The following is a 21884-nucleotide window of genomic DNA, read 5'->3' as shown; positions in this document are numbered from 1 at the left end:
AGCTTTTCCATGTATAGATATGGATTTCCGGTTTGCTTTTTGTATATATTGTAAATACTATGTTGTTTAAAAAAAAATAAAAGAAAAATCAGTAAACCATTTGTTTCTCTTACAAGCTAGCCAGCTTCAGATGTAGTGTGCTGTGGAAGATCTAATTTTAATGCAAAAGGTTGGAAACAAATTAAATCCTATTGCATGTATTTAAAGAGTTGGAGGTCCCTGCTTAACTGCAAGGAACCTATAATGCATTATTCGACTAGAAATGCTTTCCAAGTTGCACAAGTGGTTGCAGTTTCCCTATGCTGTGCCTTCCTTTCATCTGTGGCACTTCTAATGATTAATGGAGAACTCTATGTAGGTACCCCAGGCACTAGGAAACAAAGCCTTTGCGTTGTATGTGAAGAAAGGTTACAAATCCGGACCTCAGCAGCCGTAGTATTGAAAGTATCTTGCCTCTGCATGTCCATGCATGTGCTTTGCCCCCGCCCCATGCTAACTGCGCTAACCTTTGCAAGGTTGTAAGCCATTAAGCACATGGCAGGGTCCCATCTGCAGGGGTGAACGCTGAGCATCAGTGAGAAACGAGAACTTTGAAGGGAAGGTGACTAAGTGACCTTAAATAAGCAGTGGTGACCCTGCTGAATATCTAGTTATGTCCAAGGATGGGCTATATTCGTGGCATCTGGTGGGACTGCCACTAGATCTGAGAGGCAGGTAGAGGAATGCTGAAGAGCTGCCTTTCCAAAGAAGGGCTCAAACTCAGCTACCTGCTCACAACAGCCGCTGGCTCAATCATTTCAGGTAAATTCCTTGCGTAAGTTCAGGACAAAACCATTAGAAATGTGTCATAATTGCTGTCATTATTTAAGGTAGAGTAAGCTTACCAATATGGAGGTGTCAACACTGTTCCTGCTGTGTGCTCTGTCTCAGCGTACCATTTGACTGCCTTAAATGGATGTCAAGTAGAACTGAGTTTTTCTTATGCTTGTTATCAAAGGTAATTCTTGCTAATTTATTTTATGCCTTAAAGTTTGATTTGGATAGGCTTAGATATAAAAATTGGGATACAGTTTACCTTACCTTAAGACTTAGTGACCTGAGGGGAAAAAACTAGAGAGTTACCAGGGGGTTTAATTAGTTTGGGCTTTCTCTGCATTGTATTTTCCTGATTAAATCCATGTGTGGACATACACCAGAGATAGCGTGTTAAGCTAAACAAAGGTGGCCCTTGCGCTCTGACATAAGCATCCACACAAAGCATTTATTGCACTGCACGTTCCCACTCTCTTACACACCACTAATTGAAAATAATCCCTTGTTTGTCATCCTCTAGCTTAGAGAGATAATAAGGGGAAAAAAAAATAATAGCAGCACCAGAGCTCCACCTATCAGAAAGCCAGGTGCTGAGAAACTGAATTAATGACTGTAGTACTCACCAGGGATAGATTATCCAGCCATCTCATCAGCCCTGCTCATTATTATTAGAATAGCCCATTACCATATATGTATTTTTGACTGTTTTCCCAGGACTGAAATTAAGTCAGTGCATGCAACTAGTAATGGCCAGATACGTTTTATTTTTCCATAAAGCAGAGCTGATGATTTAGAAAACGTCTAGATAATAGGCCCACAGAAAGCAAAAGGAGTTTAATGTTCAAGACCACTTAGGAGCAGTGTGTACAAGTTAAGTGCTCTCTCTCTAGTGTACATTAAATTATCTCTGATACCTATTACAGTGACCATAAGCATATTCAGCTATGGAAATCAGCCTCTTGGATTTAAAAAAAAAAAACATTTTTATGGATGAATGATTGCCATAACCCCTTAATTTCAAAGAAAACTTCAATTTAATAACTCAAAGGGGAGAAATTGGGGTATGTACTCTCTCCAGGCTGTTCTCATCACTAGTGTAGCTCACCCGCTACAGCAGAGAAAGAGCTTTATCCACCACATACGTATCCACAGATCATGAACTTTCCAAAAGAATGAAAGACAAATACAGTTGAGGAGATTAGCAGTGAAGGTGATGGCATGCGTTTGTGTACCTTTCATGTTATGTGACCTAATGTTATGTATGTGGAAACTACTATCTGATATATATAAATTTTATTTATATTCTAAATTATTGTCTTAATGATGAAAGGCTTCCTAGAAATGCTATAAACCTGTAATTCCCAACCCCCCCCCCCCCATCCAATAAAGTATTCTTGTACATTTGGTATTGCAGGTAACGGTTTGTAGTTCTGCTTCGGTAACGCTTTGCTTTTTTAATTTGTGTATCACACTGATGTGCTTATTCATTTTAGCATGCTGTAAAATAGTTAACTCAAGAGCAGACTTACCGTAACACTGTGATTTCCAGTCTTACAAGAAGTCTCACAAGTGAAAGCTAATTGCAGAAGCACAGCAAAATAAAATGCAAGGTGACACATAATGCCATTTTCTTGCAAATGAATGATAAAAGGCTAAGTGGAGGAAGCAGCCACCCTTTAAAGACAACTAGCTCTCGCCACGGAAATACAAACAAATTAGAGCAGAATTGTTTAAAGGAAAAAATGTGGATGAAATCAATTTAATGTGTTGCAGCTGCAGCCATTAGACTTAGAGAAAGTGGCAATTCATTTATTTTTTCTGCAGCAACAACTTACTGGGTAATTGCCATCAATCACTCTTGATTGGGGAAAGTCCCCTAGATAAACCTTCTGAGGGGTACCTTTATAAACCTGCAAGTAAGAGTTTAGTTGGGTGTTTGATTAACGTGGCCTGCACTATTTTTCTTTGAGATGGTGGTGGCTTTTTTTTTTATTTACTCTTACTTTTCCCACCGTAAGTTTAGGCAGGGTGTTAAAACTAGAATACAGGGCAAACCAAGATGTTATGACAACATGTAAGTCTGGTTCACCTGTCTCTGAAGGACTGTGTAGCATCCTGTCCCCCTCACCTGAAGGACACAACAGACCTAGAAAAGGTCCCTACATGGGCAAAGTGATTGATCAAAGGTAAGATGAATAACTGTTTAAGCTACTGTCTCTCTTCTAGATTTAATGTGTGTACATGCTATAGAGATCTACTGACTAACGAGCTGTATTGGAAGGCTACATAGAGACAGGCTGCCTAGTCTAAGAACTAGGAGCAGATATGTGAAGCTGGAAAGAAGCTTAAGGAAAAAACAGAAGTGCTCGTTCTTAATGTGGTGGGGAAAAAAAATCTGTGGAACTCCTCTACTAAAAAATGTGTGTGCCAAAAATTTATTTATATGGATAAGTTCACAGATGAGAAAGCCACTCAAATCTGTTGTATATAGGGGAACTTACATATGACTCTGGAAGTGCTCTTAATCGAAAATAGTTAGAGGTTGGAAGAGTATTAGGGGAGGAAGCGTCATCTACGTTTATCTTGTTCTCATATTTTCCTGGACATTGCTTACGGGGGCTTGTGGGGTAGGATTCTGGGCGAGATGGACCTCAGTCTGCCCCAATAGTCATTCTTAGGCGTGTGCACAATCGCACTGTTATTCTTGGATGGGGAACTTTTGCATTCAGTTGCTATTAAGGTGTCTGCGAGGATAAAGGAGTTTAAGGATTCAGTGGGGTTTCTTTTTTTTAGTCTGCTAAGAGTGATTTAAAAGCAATTTGTTTCTAAGTAGGGGAATGCAATTTTGTTACGGACAGCTACAACATATTAACTGCAATTGAAATAAATATAAGCAAGCCTGCAAAGCTACAACACTTCTCACTCTGCTACTGAAAGATTTTTATACAGATTAGAGCTGCAGGACTTAAAAGATAACTGTTAACTGCAGCGCGGGATAGATAATGACAGTAGCCATAGTTCAGCAGACTCTGTAGATAGAGGGAGGAACTCATAATAGAATTATGCCCAATTTTGACAGTCATTAAAAGCATAAAGTGCACACTTCATTCAGAAAGGATACAAGCTTTGCTGTTCAACCAAAATACCATGGATGAGTATTTTATACCTAACTAATTTCACATTATGGTTTCTCCTTCAATGCTTAAACGCAGTACTCAGGCACTCAGTTACAGACAGAAGGGAATGCAAACTTGATCAAGTCTTTACTTAATGTAGCAACTACAACAAATATTATACCTCAGGTCAAAGGAAAATTTATCAGAGCTAACAGGAGTCCAAAGAACTAAAGAAAGCCCCCTAAGAGACAGATGTGTAAGACTAACCCTAAAGAGGACAAAGTCATTGTGGAATAAAAAGCCTTTTATTAGCCTTTTACAAAATAACTTTAAAAAAAAAAAGAAAATTCACCTCATATCAGATGTATGCAATACAAAAACTTACACGTTCCTACCCACTACCTCACAGATTGATAGTTTGTCCGTTACTTCCTTCAAAGAGAAAGAACACCTGCATTTCTATGCCAAAATCCATATGAAGGCTCACCTATGGTTTTTCTTTCTCTGCTGACTTCAATCCTAAAAAGCAGACGGTGTGACAGCCGTAGATTCATAGAGGTTATGGTTTCCTGCTACACTTTCTCTAGCAGCAAAGGCTCTTTATGAAGTTTGTCATCAATTCCGCCCCCCCTCCAAGTTATCCTAGTTTCATTCTTGGAAGGTATTTTGATTTTTCTCTTTTTAAAGCCAAGATGATCATGTTGTTTCTGTTCAATGAACAGCCCCACTAAATCAGCACAACTGAGGGGCAAATAATCTCCAGCAGAGTAAGGGCTGAGGAACTTCACGCCATCTGGGAAGTCATAACTGGGAACTGCATTCTCAGACTTTGTCATCTATTTAAAATATCAACAGTTCTTGTTCATTAGCCGAATGCATTCCACGTAAAGCTAGAATCATGCCGATGCAGTTCAGAGATCATAGAAAAACCTTCACAAAACCAGAACACTTTTATTATAGTGTTTAAGCAAGTAATTATCAGGTATCATCCAAAATTGTTCTCAAAACTAAAATTTAGATTTAGCTTATCAATGTGATCAACTGCATCTTAGTAAACAATACAATTATGCACAGTTATTTTCCATTAAGAAATACTGTAAAATATATACAAATGTTGTTTCAGGCAAGTGTCCTTTTTGCAAGTGCGCAAGTTGCATTTCTGAACAAGTGCATTTCTGAGCTTCAGCACTGAGTCCAATCGAGTGTACGTACACAGAGGTCTCGCCATAGTGTTTTGTGAAACCATCTTAATTACAAGTTTACTCACCTTTCAAAGACTCATTCTGCAAAAAAATCACAAAGGTACAAGATTTATATACATAAAGGCACAGCAATTCTGTTGAAGCCAGCTATGTTACAGTACAATAGAGTTCAATCAGTGCCTTTCATGCAACAAAGTTCACTAACAAATTTAAATCCTCTTCCAGTAAAATTAACTGCACAAGGATTGTAGCCTTCCCTTTCTGTAAAAAGAATAGCCAACTAACCAAAAAGAAAAACCAACCAATTTAAGCAACTCAAAGTTACTACAGGAACTGTAAAGAAATATATAAAATGCTTTTTCTTTCTGCCTAAGTTTGCTAGACTTCCAAGGCTATTTCTCACCAAAAGAAAATAGTTTCCAACTGAGAGCAAAGGTGAAGTTTCATTTGTCCTAAGATAACAGACTAAGAATTTTCTCTGTAGTGATAGTTTTATAAAAATGATGTATGTTATATAGGTGCTGTCCTAGGAGGCATCACCATCAGCCACAGAATAGCCAATTCTAAAGATAGATCAGGAACTGAGATAGAAGAAAACTTTGAATTCAGAGGACAGATTCGGATCAGGTATAAATGAATTTGTCATTAGAACCACATCCCTGGTTGGTCCAGTGCTCATGCAATGGACACACCAAGTGTATTTCTCCCTGTAAATTGATGCAAAATATTCTCCCCTTCTCCTTCGCCCCGTACCAACTTCAAGTTGTCATTTCTGAAGCTTCAGAGTTTTCCTAGACATCAAGTTGCATTGAAAGAGTATTTGCACTTTTTACATCTGTCTGCAGATGAATAATTAGAAGGCAGACTGTGTATTGCCATCAAGCTAATCAACTCCCAAGGCTTTGAGCTGTCGTTCAATCTCTTCATCCGATATGGTAGCAGCTTTTGATGTTGATGCAGATGGTAAGCCTCTGGCAGCTGACGGAGCTTTGGCCATCTAGAAGAAGACAGAAGTTTTCTTCAGTCAAAATAACCCATGTTATGCCAAGCTGACTTCTACAATAAGACTGTAAAATAAAGGCTGCTAGAATAAACTATTCAAAAAAAGGGAATGAAGGGGAAGGAGCACACGAACCATGTAAAAATAGCCATACCTTTCCAGAGATTTCAATTCCTATCTCATCAAGCACTTGGTTAACAATATCTTGGCTCTCTTCCTCTTCATCAGAAGCATCAAAAATATCATCCAGAGTATCATTAACTTAGAAGAAAGAAGAAAAAATAAATCCACACTGCATTAAGCAAAAAGGTTACTAAAATAACCTAATACCGTCTTTCTACCCTCCCACAATGTAGTAGTAATACCACTGTATAAGATAACAACAGAAATCACCTGTATATTGGAGGAGGTTTTCTTACCTCTGCCTTGCAAAGCTGGTCACCTCAGCTAGAGCAACAACAGGGTAAGGCACGACTGCTTTTATAAAAATGTTTAATTTCACCAAAATAGTTCAGTTGCTCTATCTCCCACCTTACTAGATTTCAACATTTCTTACAAACACCTTCTACAGTCCCATGAAAATCCCTTTCCTCTTCCTCCTCCAGGTAAGTTGTGCAATTGTTAACTACTCAGCTAATTTCTGAATTGCAACAATACAGTTCTGTGCAGCTGAGGTGTTCACATCTTGCTCAGCAATATTGTTTTGAGTCCACACTACTTGCTATGGCCAACACAGCAGCAGGGATTAGGATAGGGAGAGGAGACTGTGCTAGCAACACCAGGAAGTTTGGTGTTACTTAGTTCACAGTGGACAAATGCAATTGCAAACAAGAAACTTGCCACACCCCAAGAAGTTGTTTGTGGCTTAAAATAAAAAAAAGGAGACAAAACCATCCCATGAAACCATGTAGATAAAGCTGAGATTATCAATATCTAAATTAAAAAGGTCATGCAGAACTATCAGCTACAGAAAGGGCAATTTTTCAAGTCCCCCGACTAGTTATGCCAACAAGGTTTTGAACTGGTCTCAAAGCCTCTTTCCTTCCAGTATGTTCTTTCTGGAAGCACGACGCGTGTTTTGCATGAAGATGGGAAGGAATGGATTCTAGATTTAGCATCTAGAGCTACTAAAAAGCCTAATGCTCAGCCTCCCTGCTCAGACGTGCGTTGTTGCGTTTGTTCTTAATTTGTGCCGTCAGTCTTATTAATTGTAGAAATAAAACTTCAAGCATCAGTATTTCTAGACAGGTTCTACCCTTCTAGAAGCACCGTGGGCTGCAGCTAGCTGTTCCCTGCAGCGCAGAACTTACTCATTTCTTCAGTCATTTCCATCTTCATGTTTTCCTTCTGGAAATTCTGCATAGTTTGTAGTGTCTTTTGTGGATCCATTTTCTTATTAACTGCTTGCATTGTCTATTAATATGAAAAAAAATCCTTAATCATACAGTGACACATTAGTAAATATCAATATATACATTAAGAAGGAATAAGACTTCCTTAATAAAAAGCATTTCAGTCCAAATTTCACTTTCCTTATCTCTTTACATCCCGTGAGAACTGTAGATACACAACAGATCAATAGTACAATCTGCACCTAGTAAGAAATATTGCTATCTACTAGTTGAATAAATATGTTTTAAACGTATGCGTCTTTCTTGTACCAGAACCCTTCTCCTGGCCTTCTTTTAGGAAAAACCTGCCTGATATAAATGAAAAGAATGGGACAATACTTCCTAACATTCAGGCTATACACTTCAAAGAGGTAAATGGCTGCAGGTTTTTTATTCAGTAAGGAACACATATTTGAAGTAACACTAGAGGACAGGCATTAAATTGCAATTGTTTATGATACAATTTAATGGAAAAAATTGCTTTTCTCTGAAAAGCAAATATCAAAATATTCAGGAAGTACATACTAGCTTAGGGTGACCCTTTGTAATGGGTAGAGATCTTTCTGTGACAGTGTAATAAACTTCACCTGGTTTACTAAAAGTATGAAGCACTGCCTTTGCAGGCACCAGCATTTAATACTTTCTTCTTTCCTAAGAAGCAAGCTACTGTATCTCTCATGGGACATCAAAACCTAAATACACAAGCAATTCAAACATAAAGTCTAACCATCTTTAAGAAGATAAAAAGAGTTGGTTAATTAAAAGGGATGCTATCAAGCTGCTACTGGCTTCGTAGCCGCTCTTCTGCCTTCATGCCTGAGTTTGTTTTAAGTGATAATGTATTATGCTTCTAATATTACTTGAATTTCAAAGACTGTGTACGTAGCCATATTATTTGAGTTTCAAAAGTTGTTCCAGACTTAGGGGATGTTGGTTCTCTAGAGTTCTTTTACAAGAGTTATAGATGGACATCAAAAATATTTGCACTAAACTGATATAGAGTTTATATATCTTCAGAAAATAAAGGTGAGATGCACGATTAAAAGAAACAAGTAACTATTAACCGGACTTCACTGTGTCCAAAATTAGTGCCATACATGCTAAAAAGTGTACAGAAAATACTTTGAAAGCTTTATGTATTTGTCTTGTTTGTTGAGGCAACTGATTCCAAATATTATTCACTGATGGTTATATGAGATTAAGAATAGTCTAAAAGCTTCAAGATGAATGACTGAATACTTTTCTTTAAGTTTCCCATGTTGATAAGGCAAAATACTCACTTTAAAAGTGACCAAAAGAATTTAACACCTTCCTCTCCAATACCGTTACACAAACTAGTCCACAGAGGTGTACCTACTGTGTTTCAAAACCCATTATTTTTCTGGATGCTGGTTAATTTATTTTTTTTAATATTTTTGGTTTTTCTACTGATTTAACCTTCGTAATTAGTCTAGTGACACTGGTTTTCAGAAATTTAACCCAAGATGTCTTGTAGATAAAAACAGGTCAAGCACATAATAACTAAAAAGCAAGACCAACTTCTTCACATGCCACATTGTTGTAGGAATGCTGAGTAAGCTGTTAAACATGATCGGTTGTACAGTCAGACAAGCCCACCCTTTGTGGGTTAGTCACGGAGGATGGAAAGTTTGCTACAGAGCCACAACTGCATCACTGAACAGCTGATATCTGCCAACACACTGCTTCCAAAAGATATCTGACAGCACGGCCTTAGCAGTAAGTACTTTCTGCACTAAGTTGCGTTGCATTACTGCGTTTAACTGGCATATAACTGGATTTAACTTGGACTGTTATAGAAGCACAACTTGTCTACAATGATGTGCGCTAATTCTGTTTCCTACACCTCAAACTGAACAATCCTGCTTGCCAAAAGCAAACTCCCCTATTTCCCTGAATTGCTAAATAGGGAAAATTCACAACTAACTCAGATAACAGATTTTTTTTTTTCAGACTGTTCTGTGAGATGAGATTTGTGAGAAAACTTAATGCAATATTGTTTCCTTAGAGCACAGAGAGTGAGAATGACAGGGAACTCCAGATTAGATTTCCTTAGGAAGTTAAGATCCAAAGCAATAACCTACTTTTTGCACAAGACACAAAGCTACCGTGACACGCTGCCTTGATTTCTAGATGAAGCATGCCCTACTTTTTCCCAATAAAAACTGCTTGTGACAAGATATACAGGCAACACACTGTAGCAGCACGGTTTGGGGTTTTTTTGATGTACTAAAAGAGTTCTGCTGGCTTCAGAGTTTATTTTTATGATGCAAACATCTGACAGATGTCTAGCCCAAGAAAATATGCTTAGTTAGGTGCTAACTGGTTGGATTGACTAGAGGAAAATTTCATAATATGAATCAAATTACACTTCCCTACTGCAACCTCAACACCATTTAGGGTATTAAGCAGTAAGTTTTATCCCTTCAATTCTCTTATACAAAATAACACAACTTCTGCAAGAATATGCTGCATTTTAATGTAAAAGAATGTCTTGTAATGCATTACTTTTGCTGTAGTCGACATAGCTCCTGCCATCTTCATCTGAGAGTTCATGACCTTCGTTTGCGTCGACATAGAAGTGACTTTAGAGCTAACAGCATATGTTCGATTTTTCTGCTTCCGCAGTTGTACAAGCTGTTTTGCTAGCACTTTACAGGCTTCTTTATTACCAGTCTTAGCCATTTTCTTTATTTCCAGTTCCTGTTAAAAAAGGTATAAGATTAATTGTACAGAATCTTAATTCAAACAAAGACTATAATTAAGCCTTAACACTAATAATTAAATTCTAAAGTTAACTCTCCTCTTTCTTTGTTTTTTGTTTGTGTTTTTTTTTTTTTTTAAGATATTTAAAGTTATATTAATAGTCTTCCTTGCCTTTCTACCAAGGCTATTTAGTAGAATAAATGCAATGCTGTTATGATTTGACCAAAATTAAAAAACACGAAACTGATTTATAGCGTGGCAGCACACAGCTTCCCAAAAGACTTCCAACTTCTGCATAACGTCCAATTCACTTATATGTGCACATTTAATTCCATATCTGGGTAGGGAGTAACACTTAAAAACCAAAACACAAAACCAAAAAGTGAAGAAATTATTACAGCCAGACAACTATTAATGCCACGATTCTAATTATCTTTGATTTCTTGCATTCATGGGCAATCAAGCCATATCACCCAGGGAAGAAATGGGAAGTTCATAGATTCTTTTTGACGCTTTTTCAGCCTTGAGAGAATCTCATAACCATTCTGAGGAAGAAGTAGATAAAGTTAGATGAGCAATAATTATAGTTTGTTTGCCCACGTAATTTAGCTGGACTTAAGCTAGCTCATAATAAAAGTGATATAATTTGTCTACAACAACATGTGCTTAAACCTTAAGAAAGGCACTTCTGGCTTACAAAAAAAAGCCCTAAACCCCAATCTATCACTTCAAGGAGAAATAGCATGCTATTTAGCCCAGAGGTACCAGGAAAAAGTTTGGCACAAATAATCTTGTCAGCTGGGATTTTTCAAAGATTTGTGACTTGGTAATGTAAACTTTTCAACTAATTTTTCCTTTTCAGCCTTTTTAAGGAGAGCTTGGCAGAGTATCTCAGTTCTTTGTGTATATCCGATTGTACTTTTTCTTTTACCATTAAGTAAAAGTAGCCTTTAAAGACCAGCTTTCTCCTGTGATTTTTCAGAATATACCTGCTACAGGAATACAGCCGCTTCACTTTATGTGCACTGGTAGTCCAGAAGACTGCACTTATAAGAAGATATATTGCTCTGAAAAGGTAAATACTGGTCACCAGCAGATACAAAACAGTCATGTTTAAAAGCAAGTGTAAACTGGCCCACTGCATTAGCTTTACTACTAGGAAAGATCGTGGTTAAGTTTACTATAGAGATGGACTGGCATAAGATCTTCTCTGTAAATCCATAATTTCTAAAAGGCTGTGTCATACATACTATTTTCAATCCAAGAAGGTAGAGATCAGCAAATAAGAAGCATGAGGCTGTTCAAACATTAGAGGCCTGAAATATATGTAAAGCTGTCCTCTTTATAAGTAGCTTAGACGGACCACAAAACCAAATTTCTATAGGATGTACAGAACATTATCTCTTTTTTTCATCTCCTCAAGTATTGTGAAGGACAGGAGGGATAAGTTTGCCTGCCAGCAAACACTAGTTTGCACCCTGGTTTTAACAGCAAACATTTGGAAATAGGGATTTTCTCACTGAGATGAAATACCTATGTAGCATTTATAGCTTGATTTTCAAAACAAAATACAAACCTACATCAACCATTGCTGAATCACTGCAGATAATCCAGATGCACAAATCAAACCCTAAATATAGAGGATTTTATTCTTAATTAAGAATTTGTGTAAAAAGCTGAAATACATTGTTTGCTTTTGAGATATGTGGGGCAAGCTTATTAAAGTCAGTCATATTCCTCTGGAAAAATAAATAATCAAAATTCATATAGTCATAGGAGGTTACTGAACTGAAACAGAACTGTCTGCATACTTTAAGGTATTTTTATACATAGAATTAATTTTACTGGGTTTTCTCAGAGTAGTACCTCATAGGTAAGGGGAAAAAAAGTCTTTCTGAAGAAAGCAGGTAACAAAGTGTTCTAAAATTTGACTGACAAGGCCTTGGTCTTTTTTTACCTGATCTGACCCTGAAAATTAATATTTATTATCCATTGATTCTCTCATCCTAACAGCAAATTTTAAGCAAATAAGACGTATTTCACTTCTCTTTTCTTCCTCTCCTCAGAAATCCAAAATTTCTGAAACAATTTATTGTAGTCAGTAATCAAAACTTCAGTACTCATGAAAATTAAGGTTATTTCCAGTCAGAATATTTCATACTGAAAATGCTTTATCTATGAGCAACCTATAGTATCTGACATGTTCAGGGCTTTCAGAAATAATTTCTCTGTCCTCTTTTAGTTTATTTTTCCCCGATCTCGGTATTCATGCGACCTGCTGTTATGAAATACCACCTCAATAGCTACTGAACAGTGGCTGGATTTGCATAGCTTTTCCCACAGTCTGAGCATGTCTTCATGCATCAAACCCCACCATCTGTCACATCCATTTATACTGCCACACAGGTGCAGCATCCATTCACTGAATACTTGATAGCTCACACACACTAAGTTCTAAATAGATGTTAATTTAGGCAGATAGTTTTACTATTATTAGCTAGTTTTAGGGAAGTTCTATATGAATGAAAATAACAACCCTATGGGGTATTAATGATATCCTGTGTTTTTTCAAGTACTCTCTCTCATAGCCATAGTAACATATGATAGCACTGACAGACACTTCCTTTAGTTTTTCCACCACAAGACCACTGATTTACAAACCTTTTACAAAAAAAACCTTCTGAAGGATAGAGAATGCTAAGAATGGAAGGGAAAAAATGTAGTTATTTAATCTAGACACATTGTTTCAGGCTTTTCCTATGTTAAAGGCTGAGAATAACTTCTAGATAGTATTTTTTTTCTGACGCAATTTTAATAACTGAAAAGTCAAAAAGGGGAAGACAACTTTTTTAGTATTCAATTATTATACATTGAGTTATATCTTTTGCCCTTTGCAAGTTTTCTGTTATATTGGGGGTGCGCGTGTGTTTGTTTTTAAAGAGTAAAATAAAGTTGCCAGCTCTACTTACCAGTTGTTTTTCCTGTTTTTCAAGTGCTGCTCTATCTCTGGTTATAGCCCTCTGTGTACCTCTTAACTCTCGATTTTGCTCCTTTATTATATCTGGAAAGGAAATATTTATAGCTGGGAAAAGTTTTCAATACTACTTAAACATCTTATCTGCTAAACACTCTGCAGACATGCAGTATGTTTGACAGCCTCCATTTGTTCAAAATGAACTGTCAGCTATCACAGAGCTGTCAGCATTTCAAATATATGAAACATTAGCACAATACAATGTTATGTATACAACATGATTATGTTTTGGCAGCATAGGCCGTATCCCATAACAAAAAGGCTACTTTACCTAGTATGTTTCTTTGCACCATAACCATAGCAAGAGCCTTAACCACACCGTAAGAGTTAGGTGCGCACACTTTTATGCAAGTTCCACCCTAACTCAGCAATAACATACTCACTGTGAGCCCACTGCATTTCAACCAGCCAGGCCTAACTGCAACAGGTAGATCAGCTGAAGAAACCTTATATAGGAGACCTCAGAGTAGTTAAGGACTTCCCCAGTCCATTAAAACAGCAAAAATACTCCTAGATGCAAGTCCTGGATCCTGCTCTTTTCTGTCCTTATTCTGGTTTGACGGAGATTACTCTCCTCCACAAATGTACCACATCTGTGCAGCCCAATTTCAAGTCAGACTATAAAACAATAGTGTTCGAACTTCTTCAATTAGTGAATGCTTTAGAATAGTAAGACATGAAAGTGGAGGCCTTTATAGAAAATTAAAGTTTCCTGACAACTGAAATAGCCAGCAGAAGATTGAACACTGTCTATCAGGTGAAACATATCATTCTTCATAGGAGTTTCGTCCACCGTACTATTTAAAAATCATGTACCAGTAACATCCACTTACTTCAGCAAGTATTATTTACAATATAGGCATCAATCATGCCAGTTGCAATTAACTTTTGTTAGAATTTCCAGCACATGCTTAGGTGTGATTCACCTGGGCAAAGGTAGAGAGGTCTGCATCTGACTCAGCATCCTCTGACCTTTATAGAGGAAAGGAGTTAGTACTTTTAGGAAGAGATTCATCTGCTCCTAACGTATGTGTCTACATGACATTAGATAAACTTTGTGTGGGAATATAAAAGGAGCAAACTGTCACATAAACTTTGTTTAGAGCTCCCTCTTCCAATCCACAGAAGTAACATCATGGCAGGGCACTGCTATTGTACTTACAAAATTTGAAGGATGTGAAAATCAATACAAACAGGCAGAGTTACTAACAGAAATAAAGGCATGAAGGATAAATCCTCAACACTGCAGCCACTCTTTTCATTTTTTAATGCTTGCGACAATTTTTCTACAAACAAAAAGAAGCATTCACATTCTTCATTCCCACAATCAGAAATACTGTAAAGCATCTATTGCTCAAATTATTTCAGCCTTAATAGGTTTGAATCAGAAAACCCCTGAGCCTTCAGTGGCATTTTAAAGAGGGTATATAGATTACCCTCTCCCATCAGTTGTTTTCAGCCAAATAAATACATAATCCAAACAAACTGCGAAAGAGAGACCTGTTTTTAGAACGCTACTACTGCTCCGAGGGTTACACAAAAAGCATCTTCAGGAGATACAGACTTTTAAATGGACAATAATGAAGAGCTGAAAGATGACACTGAATACAACACTGCATTGTTCACACTGGCAAAGCAGCAGTGAAAATCATTCTGAAAAATAATGCTACAGGCAAGTAATTTTGAAGGTAGACAAACGTATATTACTTGCACAGCTGCACTTGCGAAAATGAAAGAAAAAGCTTAATAGCTACATACATGACTGTCTTTTCTAACTACAGTAACTATTAAAAAAATCGCTTAGCGTAGTAAGCTTAAGAAGTAGGAGCTTCAAGACGATAAGAAACAAGAACTGTACTTAAGTCATGAGACAACAAGGTTGAGCATGATGCTTATTGCTGTTGTTTCTGATCTCACATCGTCGTTCAAACTAAGGACAGCAATAAACCGAAAACAACGGCTATCTGCAGTTACAGGCCCTTTCACTTGTTTTTGCAAGTGAAGGCCAAGATGAGAACTTGGTTCTTGTTTCTCTGTGCTAACTGACGCAAATTCCTAGCTTTACTCCAGCAGACAGAAGATGACAGGGTATTCCTGAGACAGCCTTCTGCCGATAACCACTCCTGTGTGTCACGCCGCCGCTGCCTCACACTCCAGGGTGAGGAGGAAGTACCTCCATTCCTGAAAACAGGTTGGACAAGAGATACCCAGCAAGGCTTGACCTGGCCCATACAATCCACCTTGGTCATGGAAGCTTGGTTTCATCTCTTCCTCCCTCCTCTCTTAGGTGTTGCACCAAAAATGGGAAGAGACAAGTGGCAAACATACGTATTCTCCCTTGGTGACACACAATTGGTTGACGCACAGCGTCACTTTTGGCGAGCCATTTTTGAACAAGGACCTGCCTGATTTGACACGGGGCACCCAAGGTGCCAGACAGCCCGCTCCGGGGCTCTCGCCAACCCCCCCGGCCACCCCGGGCCCCACCACCACGCCTGGGGCACACCGATGACTGGGAGAGCTGACCCTGGCCCACAGCACCGATGACTGGGAGAGCTGACCCTGGCCCACAGCACCGCCGCCAGGTAAGCGACCTTTTTTTGGCTTTACTTTGGAGATCGTGATTTCTGCATGAGTTTCAGCGTTTAAGGCGCAGGCTGGCTGCAAACGCACCAAGACCAACCGGGCTTCGTACGCGGTCTTAAGCCAAGGGTGGCCAGAGGTGGTGGCCAGAGGTGGTGGCCAGAGGTGGTGGCCAGAGGTGGTGGCCAGGCTGCTGCCCCCCCCCCCCACCCCCGCCGGAGCCTGCGGCCCTGCTCGGCCGCGGACTGCCGGCTGCCGCAGGCCGGCTCCGCTCGACTCCCTCTCCGTCCTGGGCTCCAGCAACTCTTCGCGGGCCTGTTCTGTTCCCTTCGCTACCAGCGAGGGACGTTCCTCTTCCCACACCGGGATCACCAGAGCCCGGCTCCCATCACATCCCGCCCCAGCCCGGCCTCCCCACAGGGCCCGATGCGCCGGGAACCCCCCGCCTCGCTGTTCCAGGGGGCCGGCCCATCCCGGGGACTCTCCCCGCCACCCCGCCCGGCCCGAGCGCCGCCGGTGAGTCACCCCGGGCGGGTTGTGGCCTCCTCCGTTCCCTATGGGTTCTATCCTCCGCCGGGACAGAAGGCCCGAGGCCGCCCCACAAGCACCGCCACCGGGCTCCCGCTCCCCGCGAGCCCAGGCCAGGCCCAGCTCCGCGCCCGGGACCGTACGAGAGCTGGGGGCAGCAGCCACGGAGCTGCGAGGGAGGCGGCGGGGCCCTCCCCTGTGCGCCGGCGGCCCCGCGCCCCCACTCACCGTCCACAGTCTTCTTCTTGAAGAGCGAGGCCATGGCGGCAGCCAGCCCCGGAGCCACCGGACCGAGCCCTCTACCGCTGCCGCCTCAGCGGGCTCCTGCCTCCTCCGCAGGTGACCAGGAAGCGGCCGGGCAGCGCGGACCCGCCCCGCTCCGAACTCCCCGCCCGGCGAGGGGCGGGATGGGGCCGGGCCGGGCTTCACCGCCGCCCTGTCCCCGCCTACGCCGCGGCAGAGCCTCAGCCTGCGGGGACTGAGCGGCTCTCCCGGCCGGGGCCGCCGCCGCAGGTCCCCTTCTCCCCACGGCGGGGGTGCCACTGTCCGGGTCGGGACGGGGCACCGTCAGCACCTCCTTCCCTCCCTCTTACCCACACGGGTTTCTCTCCGCGAAGGGGTTCGGTCACGCCGAGCCGCGGGACTGTCCTGGGTGGCGGGGGAGCACGGAGAAACCCCCGTGGTAGTGGTGGTGGTGGGCGGTCTGGGCCATCGCGGCTTCCCGCTCCGTGCACCACTTGAATAGTTTAGGTTTCCTTCGTGTATACCCAATTATTAAAAAAAATTAATTAAATTCAGCGGTGCGGGCTCGCCGCCTCTCCCCCTGCAACTCCGCGCGTGGACAGCCGCAGGCGTTGGGGCTGGGGTGTCAATGGGACACGCGTGGGGTTGGTTTCCACCCGTGCCACGTGGAGCGCTGGGCTACACGCGTGAGGCATGTGCCGAGCCCAGCACTCCAGCAGCCCCTGCAAGCACAGCGTGGGCTGGCTGGGTTTTTTGGGTTTTTTTTTTTTGGTTAAGGAGCATCCCAGCTTTGGGCCCTGGTCCCGAGTCATTGCCGTGCCCGGGGAACTAATCACAGTCATCTTCTCAGATAAGCCTTTGTCCGAGGCTCCCAGCTGCCGTGGTGCGCAAGATGTAAGGGTGTGGGAAAAAAAATTAATAATTTTCTTGGTTTTCAGGGCCTAATTACAATCCCTAATTTTTAATGAGGTGTTTTATAATCTAGCCAAGGCTTCATCATTGGCAATTACCTACGTCGACATCGTGGCGTTAGAAAAAAAAATAATAATGGAGCTATAGTAGAAAATCCAGAGCTATTGGTTTGAATACTAGCTAGATACACCTTTACTTACTTTATTGTGTTGCGGGGGGGGGGGGTGGTGTATGTTAATTTTTAAGGAAGAACAAGTGATTGTAATGTAGTAATGTATTTTGATAGCTAGATATAAATTTAACCTGAGGAAGAATTGTAAGTTTATGGCAGCAGGACCCTAATAAACCACACTTTTATAACCTTGCATGGAAAAACAATCTATTAGACTATTCTAATAGCAGCGTAAAGATTTATGTGGACATAGGTAGGTGTAAACTATGTATTTGGTGTCAGTATTTCTTTATTTTCTGGAAATACTAATTTTATTGCTAATAGCAAGTTTTCATTGTTCTTCACATGGCCTTTTCATGTCACTTATTCTTCACCGTTTGTGCTAGACTAAAATCCAGATCATGGAAGTTTAGCGCTTTGCTATAAGTTAAAGAAAATACCATTTACAAGTTCCTGTATGTCTGTACTGCCCATTAGGTGAGATTAGTCAGAGATGAGTTAGTAAGCAAAACTGAAATCCTGGCTTTGAAAATGCACAGATGAAGGGGAGGAGAGTGCTTGTAATTTAGATTCAGTTCCCCACTTTCCTTGAGAGGGGCTGAGCAGCTTAACTGTGGGGTACTCTCAAATCGTGCAAATTAGCCGTGAGACCAGAAAAGCATTTTCCCACAATATTTCTTCATGAATGTTTACTTGTGATGAGGTAAACAAAGATGCTTGTAGTAGGCTTCATAATGGCAATAAAGAAAGTATGTCTGAGCTATTGCTTGCCAAGACTTACTTTTTTTGTGCTATAAACCTGAATGTTGGGATGTTATCACATACCTCATTTGAATCTTTTTGGTAATAGTGATAGGATAAAAGAAGACTTTGAATTTATCTTTTAAAAGAATGATGCTTAAGCTTCAGTGTTTCTTTTAGATTCTCAATCTCCTGTTTCAAGATCTAGTTGCAAATCAAAATGTAAAAAGATTATCTTAGTCCTTTATGCTATAGACAAAATTTAAAAATCAACTGCGTGGAATAAATAACCTTTCCTTAGTGACTGTATGCAAATACCAGTAGCAAACAAAAGCAGTGATTGTTTATTTTCTGTTTGTTGGATATTGGATAAAGCAGGACACAAAAACTGGTTCAGAAGGATGATACAATATCCTTTATTAATTTGAAATTGAGCATCTTCAAATCAAAATATGAAAAATGTATTTCAATAAGATAAAGAGATTAATTGCAGGAAAGCTAATCTGCAGTCCAGAGTTGTACTTAGAAAAAGGTGGTGTGTGTCTGTTTGTTTTTGAATACATATATAAGCCATTCTAACATTGGTCCATTGAAGTGTTTAAGCACATTGTTCATTTAAACCAGTTGACTAGGTTTGGTCTGCTTAAAGTTAAACATGTTCAGGTGCTCAGATGAAATGGCTGCTATGAAGAGACCATTGCAAATCAGCCCTTTCAGGTACTGTTCTTTTGAATAGTAGAGAGAGTAGCTGTTTTGCAAAAATGCTTTCCTGATGCACTCACAGGAGAAAAAGGAGAGGTGAGCTTTCAGGCATATGAGTCTTGACGAAACTCTCAAGGTTATGCTTTTAATCTTTTCAAGATTTCTGGCTACATCAGCTGGTCTAATGAAAGTTATTAGTCTTCCTTAACTCCCTTTCTAGGGTGAGGGAAACATTGCAAGTGAACTTTAGCTGACAAGCTAAGGCAGACTGTCTTGGGATGCTTTGTGGATAATGACCCAAATTCAGTACTCCGTTTGATCTATTCTGGGCCTGTCTAATTTCTCATCTGCAGACATAAGGAAACGAAATGAGGCCACGTGCAGTAAAGAATGAAGTGGGGGAGCTGAAAATTACAGGAGGCTGAATGAGATAAATGATCAAAGAGTGGTATAAATGTATTGTTATATGAAATGCACAGCACTTAACAAGTAAAATAAGGTTAGGAGAAGTGTCTTCAGGGCCTCAGCAACTGGCCATCTCCCAAATCCTGCAAGGCCTTGCTAATGCTTTACTTCATCCTGGAGGAGCTCCACTGAAATCAAATGACGTGGTACTTACACGTGTACGAGTTAGTGAGATTGTGCTGTACAGGCTACATGGCCTCATACCTTGTTGTAAGAAGGTAGGCTGAGGCAGGAGGGGGACAGAAAGGAAAAGGCAGGGAGGGAATTGCAGACCCTGTGGAAGCTCAGGCTGCAGTTCAACACCTGAATTTCTTTCCTGAGTAAGAATCTGCTGTGAGCATTATGACTGCATTTAAATGTACAGCTCTACAGAAGCCTGCGTGTATGTCATGATGTTATCTCTAATTGCATTCATTAGTAATGGTACTTGGAAATTGGAATTGCCTCTCCAGGGTGGAGAGGTGATGGCAATGCACTCCATTGGCACTGAATGTGAGATGCTGGGGAGAAGGTAAAGCAGAATGGGGCAGGGGAGGGTCGGTGGTCATCACAAAAGGTCTTTGTGGAAATTTGTGAAGGAGAATAGAGAGTTAGAAACAACAGTAATAAATGAAGAAGGCCCTAGGGATGAGGATAAAGAGGATGGAGAAGAGCAGTGGAAATGGTGCACCTATAAGATACAGGCAGTTCCCTCTGGTACCGTGGTTTTGAAATAATTTTGCTCTGCTTTGTTCAAAATGAAATCACTTATTTACGTGTACAAGTATAAAAAAGTGTTTTACACAGCGCATCTCTCCCTCACCTTGCAGATTAGACAACTTTTCAAGAACTTTTGTGGAAAGCTCATGAGAACTGAAAAAAAATAGAAGGAAATTCATAGAAGGAAAAAAGGGAGTTGCATCTAGCAAATATAACAGGTATGAAATAACCCTTAGAAACACTGAAAGTAAAATTATGATTTAGATTTCATAAGTGAAAACTATGTAACTGTCTACAAATAATTGCTGTCAAGTGAGAATAATGCCAAAATAAATTAGGTTGCAATGGGAATCAAGTCAGTGAGCTACAGAAAAATTAGTGGATTATCTATTTGGAAATAGTTTATAATTCTAAACCTTTTCATTTTCCAAAAAAAGGATATTTTTCATTAATTTAAGAAAACATTGAGGAGTGTAGTGAATCTGAAACACGAGTGAATGTCTTGCTTCACATCTGTTCACGGTTTAAGTTGAATTGGGCACGTACGGGAAGCAGAGTGAGTGTATTGTTGGTCTTAGGAATAACTTAAGTGTTTCTTGCTTTCTCTATCTAAAAAGGTTCAGTTGCCAGTAGACTGCTACTCATCTATGCCTTACAGCCTGCAAGTTGTACAGGTTAGAGGGAAATACATATTTAGGTGTGGAAGCATGGTTTGATTTTAATTTGTTCTTATGACGACTGTGTGAATTCTGTGAAGACTGAAATTGTCTTTTTATGTGAGAGAGGCTTTGTGATGTGTATGTTTTGCCTAATATTCCACTGAATTCACTTGACAGACTTTTAAGTAAAAAAAATGGCAAGAATGAGTTAAAGAAAAACTATAGTATCTTAAATGTGAGATGTTACTGTAGAGTTTGCTTTTAGTGAAATGGAACTCTGAACATTTAAAAGATATTGTCTTCATCTTAATTTTTTACTTCTGGATGTATTTGCAAACAATTCTGGGAGAGAAAAAAAGAATAAAACAAAGAAAAAAACCCCCCAAACCCAACCATCCTTAATATATGAGAGAGACTAGGCAAGTACGTTTTTTCTGTTGCATGGATCAAAGTCAGATGCTTATGTATGCAAGATTACACCTTCGTTTCAGTCACTTTCAGCATCTTCTTAATAAAGTATAAGTACTTTGCACCATTTAGTACGTGCATGAAGATCAGTACTTTGTGAAACCCTCTAAATGCCTAACCCCTCCTTACGGAAATCTGGTTTTAATTATCACCTTGATTGGTGATAATAAGATACTTTTGAGTTGCAGACTACATCTTCTCTAACCTTCACATCTGATTGCAAGGTTCTTCCTTGGTGAAAGAGCGCACGCTTCATTATAAAATAGTGCCATTACTTTGTACAAGCAGATTTAGTTTTGCTTCAGTAATCAAGTACAGTAGGACATCATATTTCTGTAGGGCATTCATGAAATCAAGGGTTATACTTTTAAAAGCATTTGCTTGCAAATATCATATCTTTAAATGACTTTGCCCAAGGAGAAGAGGAAATCC

At 40.0% G+C, this 21884-nt stretch overlaps 1 protein-coding gene across 1 annotated transcript; it reads right to left on the bottom strand.

Moving 5' to 3' along the window:
* Window positions 1–4860: 4860 nt before the first annotated feature.
* CHMP2B (charged multivesicular body protein 2B) lies at window positions 4861–16780 on the bottom strand. The gene is made up of 6 exons (XM_063347885.1): window positions 16620–16780; window positions 13216–13307; window positions 10049–10243; window positions 7442–7544; window positions 6286–6392; window positions 4861–6128 (listed from the first exon to the last, which is right to left on the bottom strand). Exons 1-6 carry the CDS (start codon window positions 16651–16653, stop codon window positions 6015–6017), a joined length of 645 nt encoding a protein of 214 aa, XP_063203955.1. The 5' UTR covers window positions 16654–16780; the 3' UTR covers window positions 4861–6014.
* Window positions 16781–21884: the final 5104 nt, after the last annotated feature.

This window comes from Chroicocephalus ridibundus, chromosome 1, assembly GCF_963924245.1.
Source record: "Chroicocephalus ridibundus chromosome 1, bChrRid1.1, whole genome shotgun sequence".
NCBI lineage: Eukaryota > Metazoa > Chordata > Aves > Charadriiformes > Laridae > Chroicocephalus > Chroicocephalus ridibundus.
This window is presented reverse-complemented; position numbering and strand designations above follow the sequence as displayed.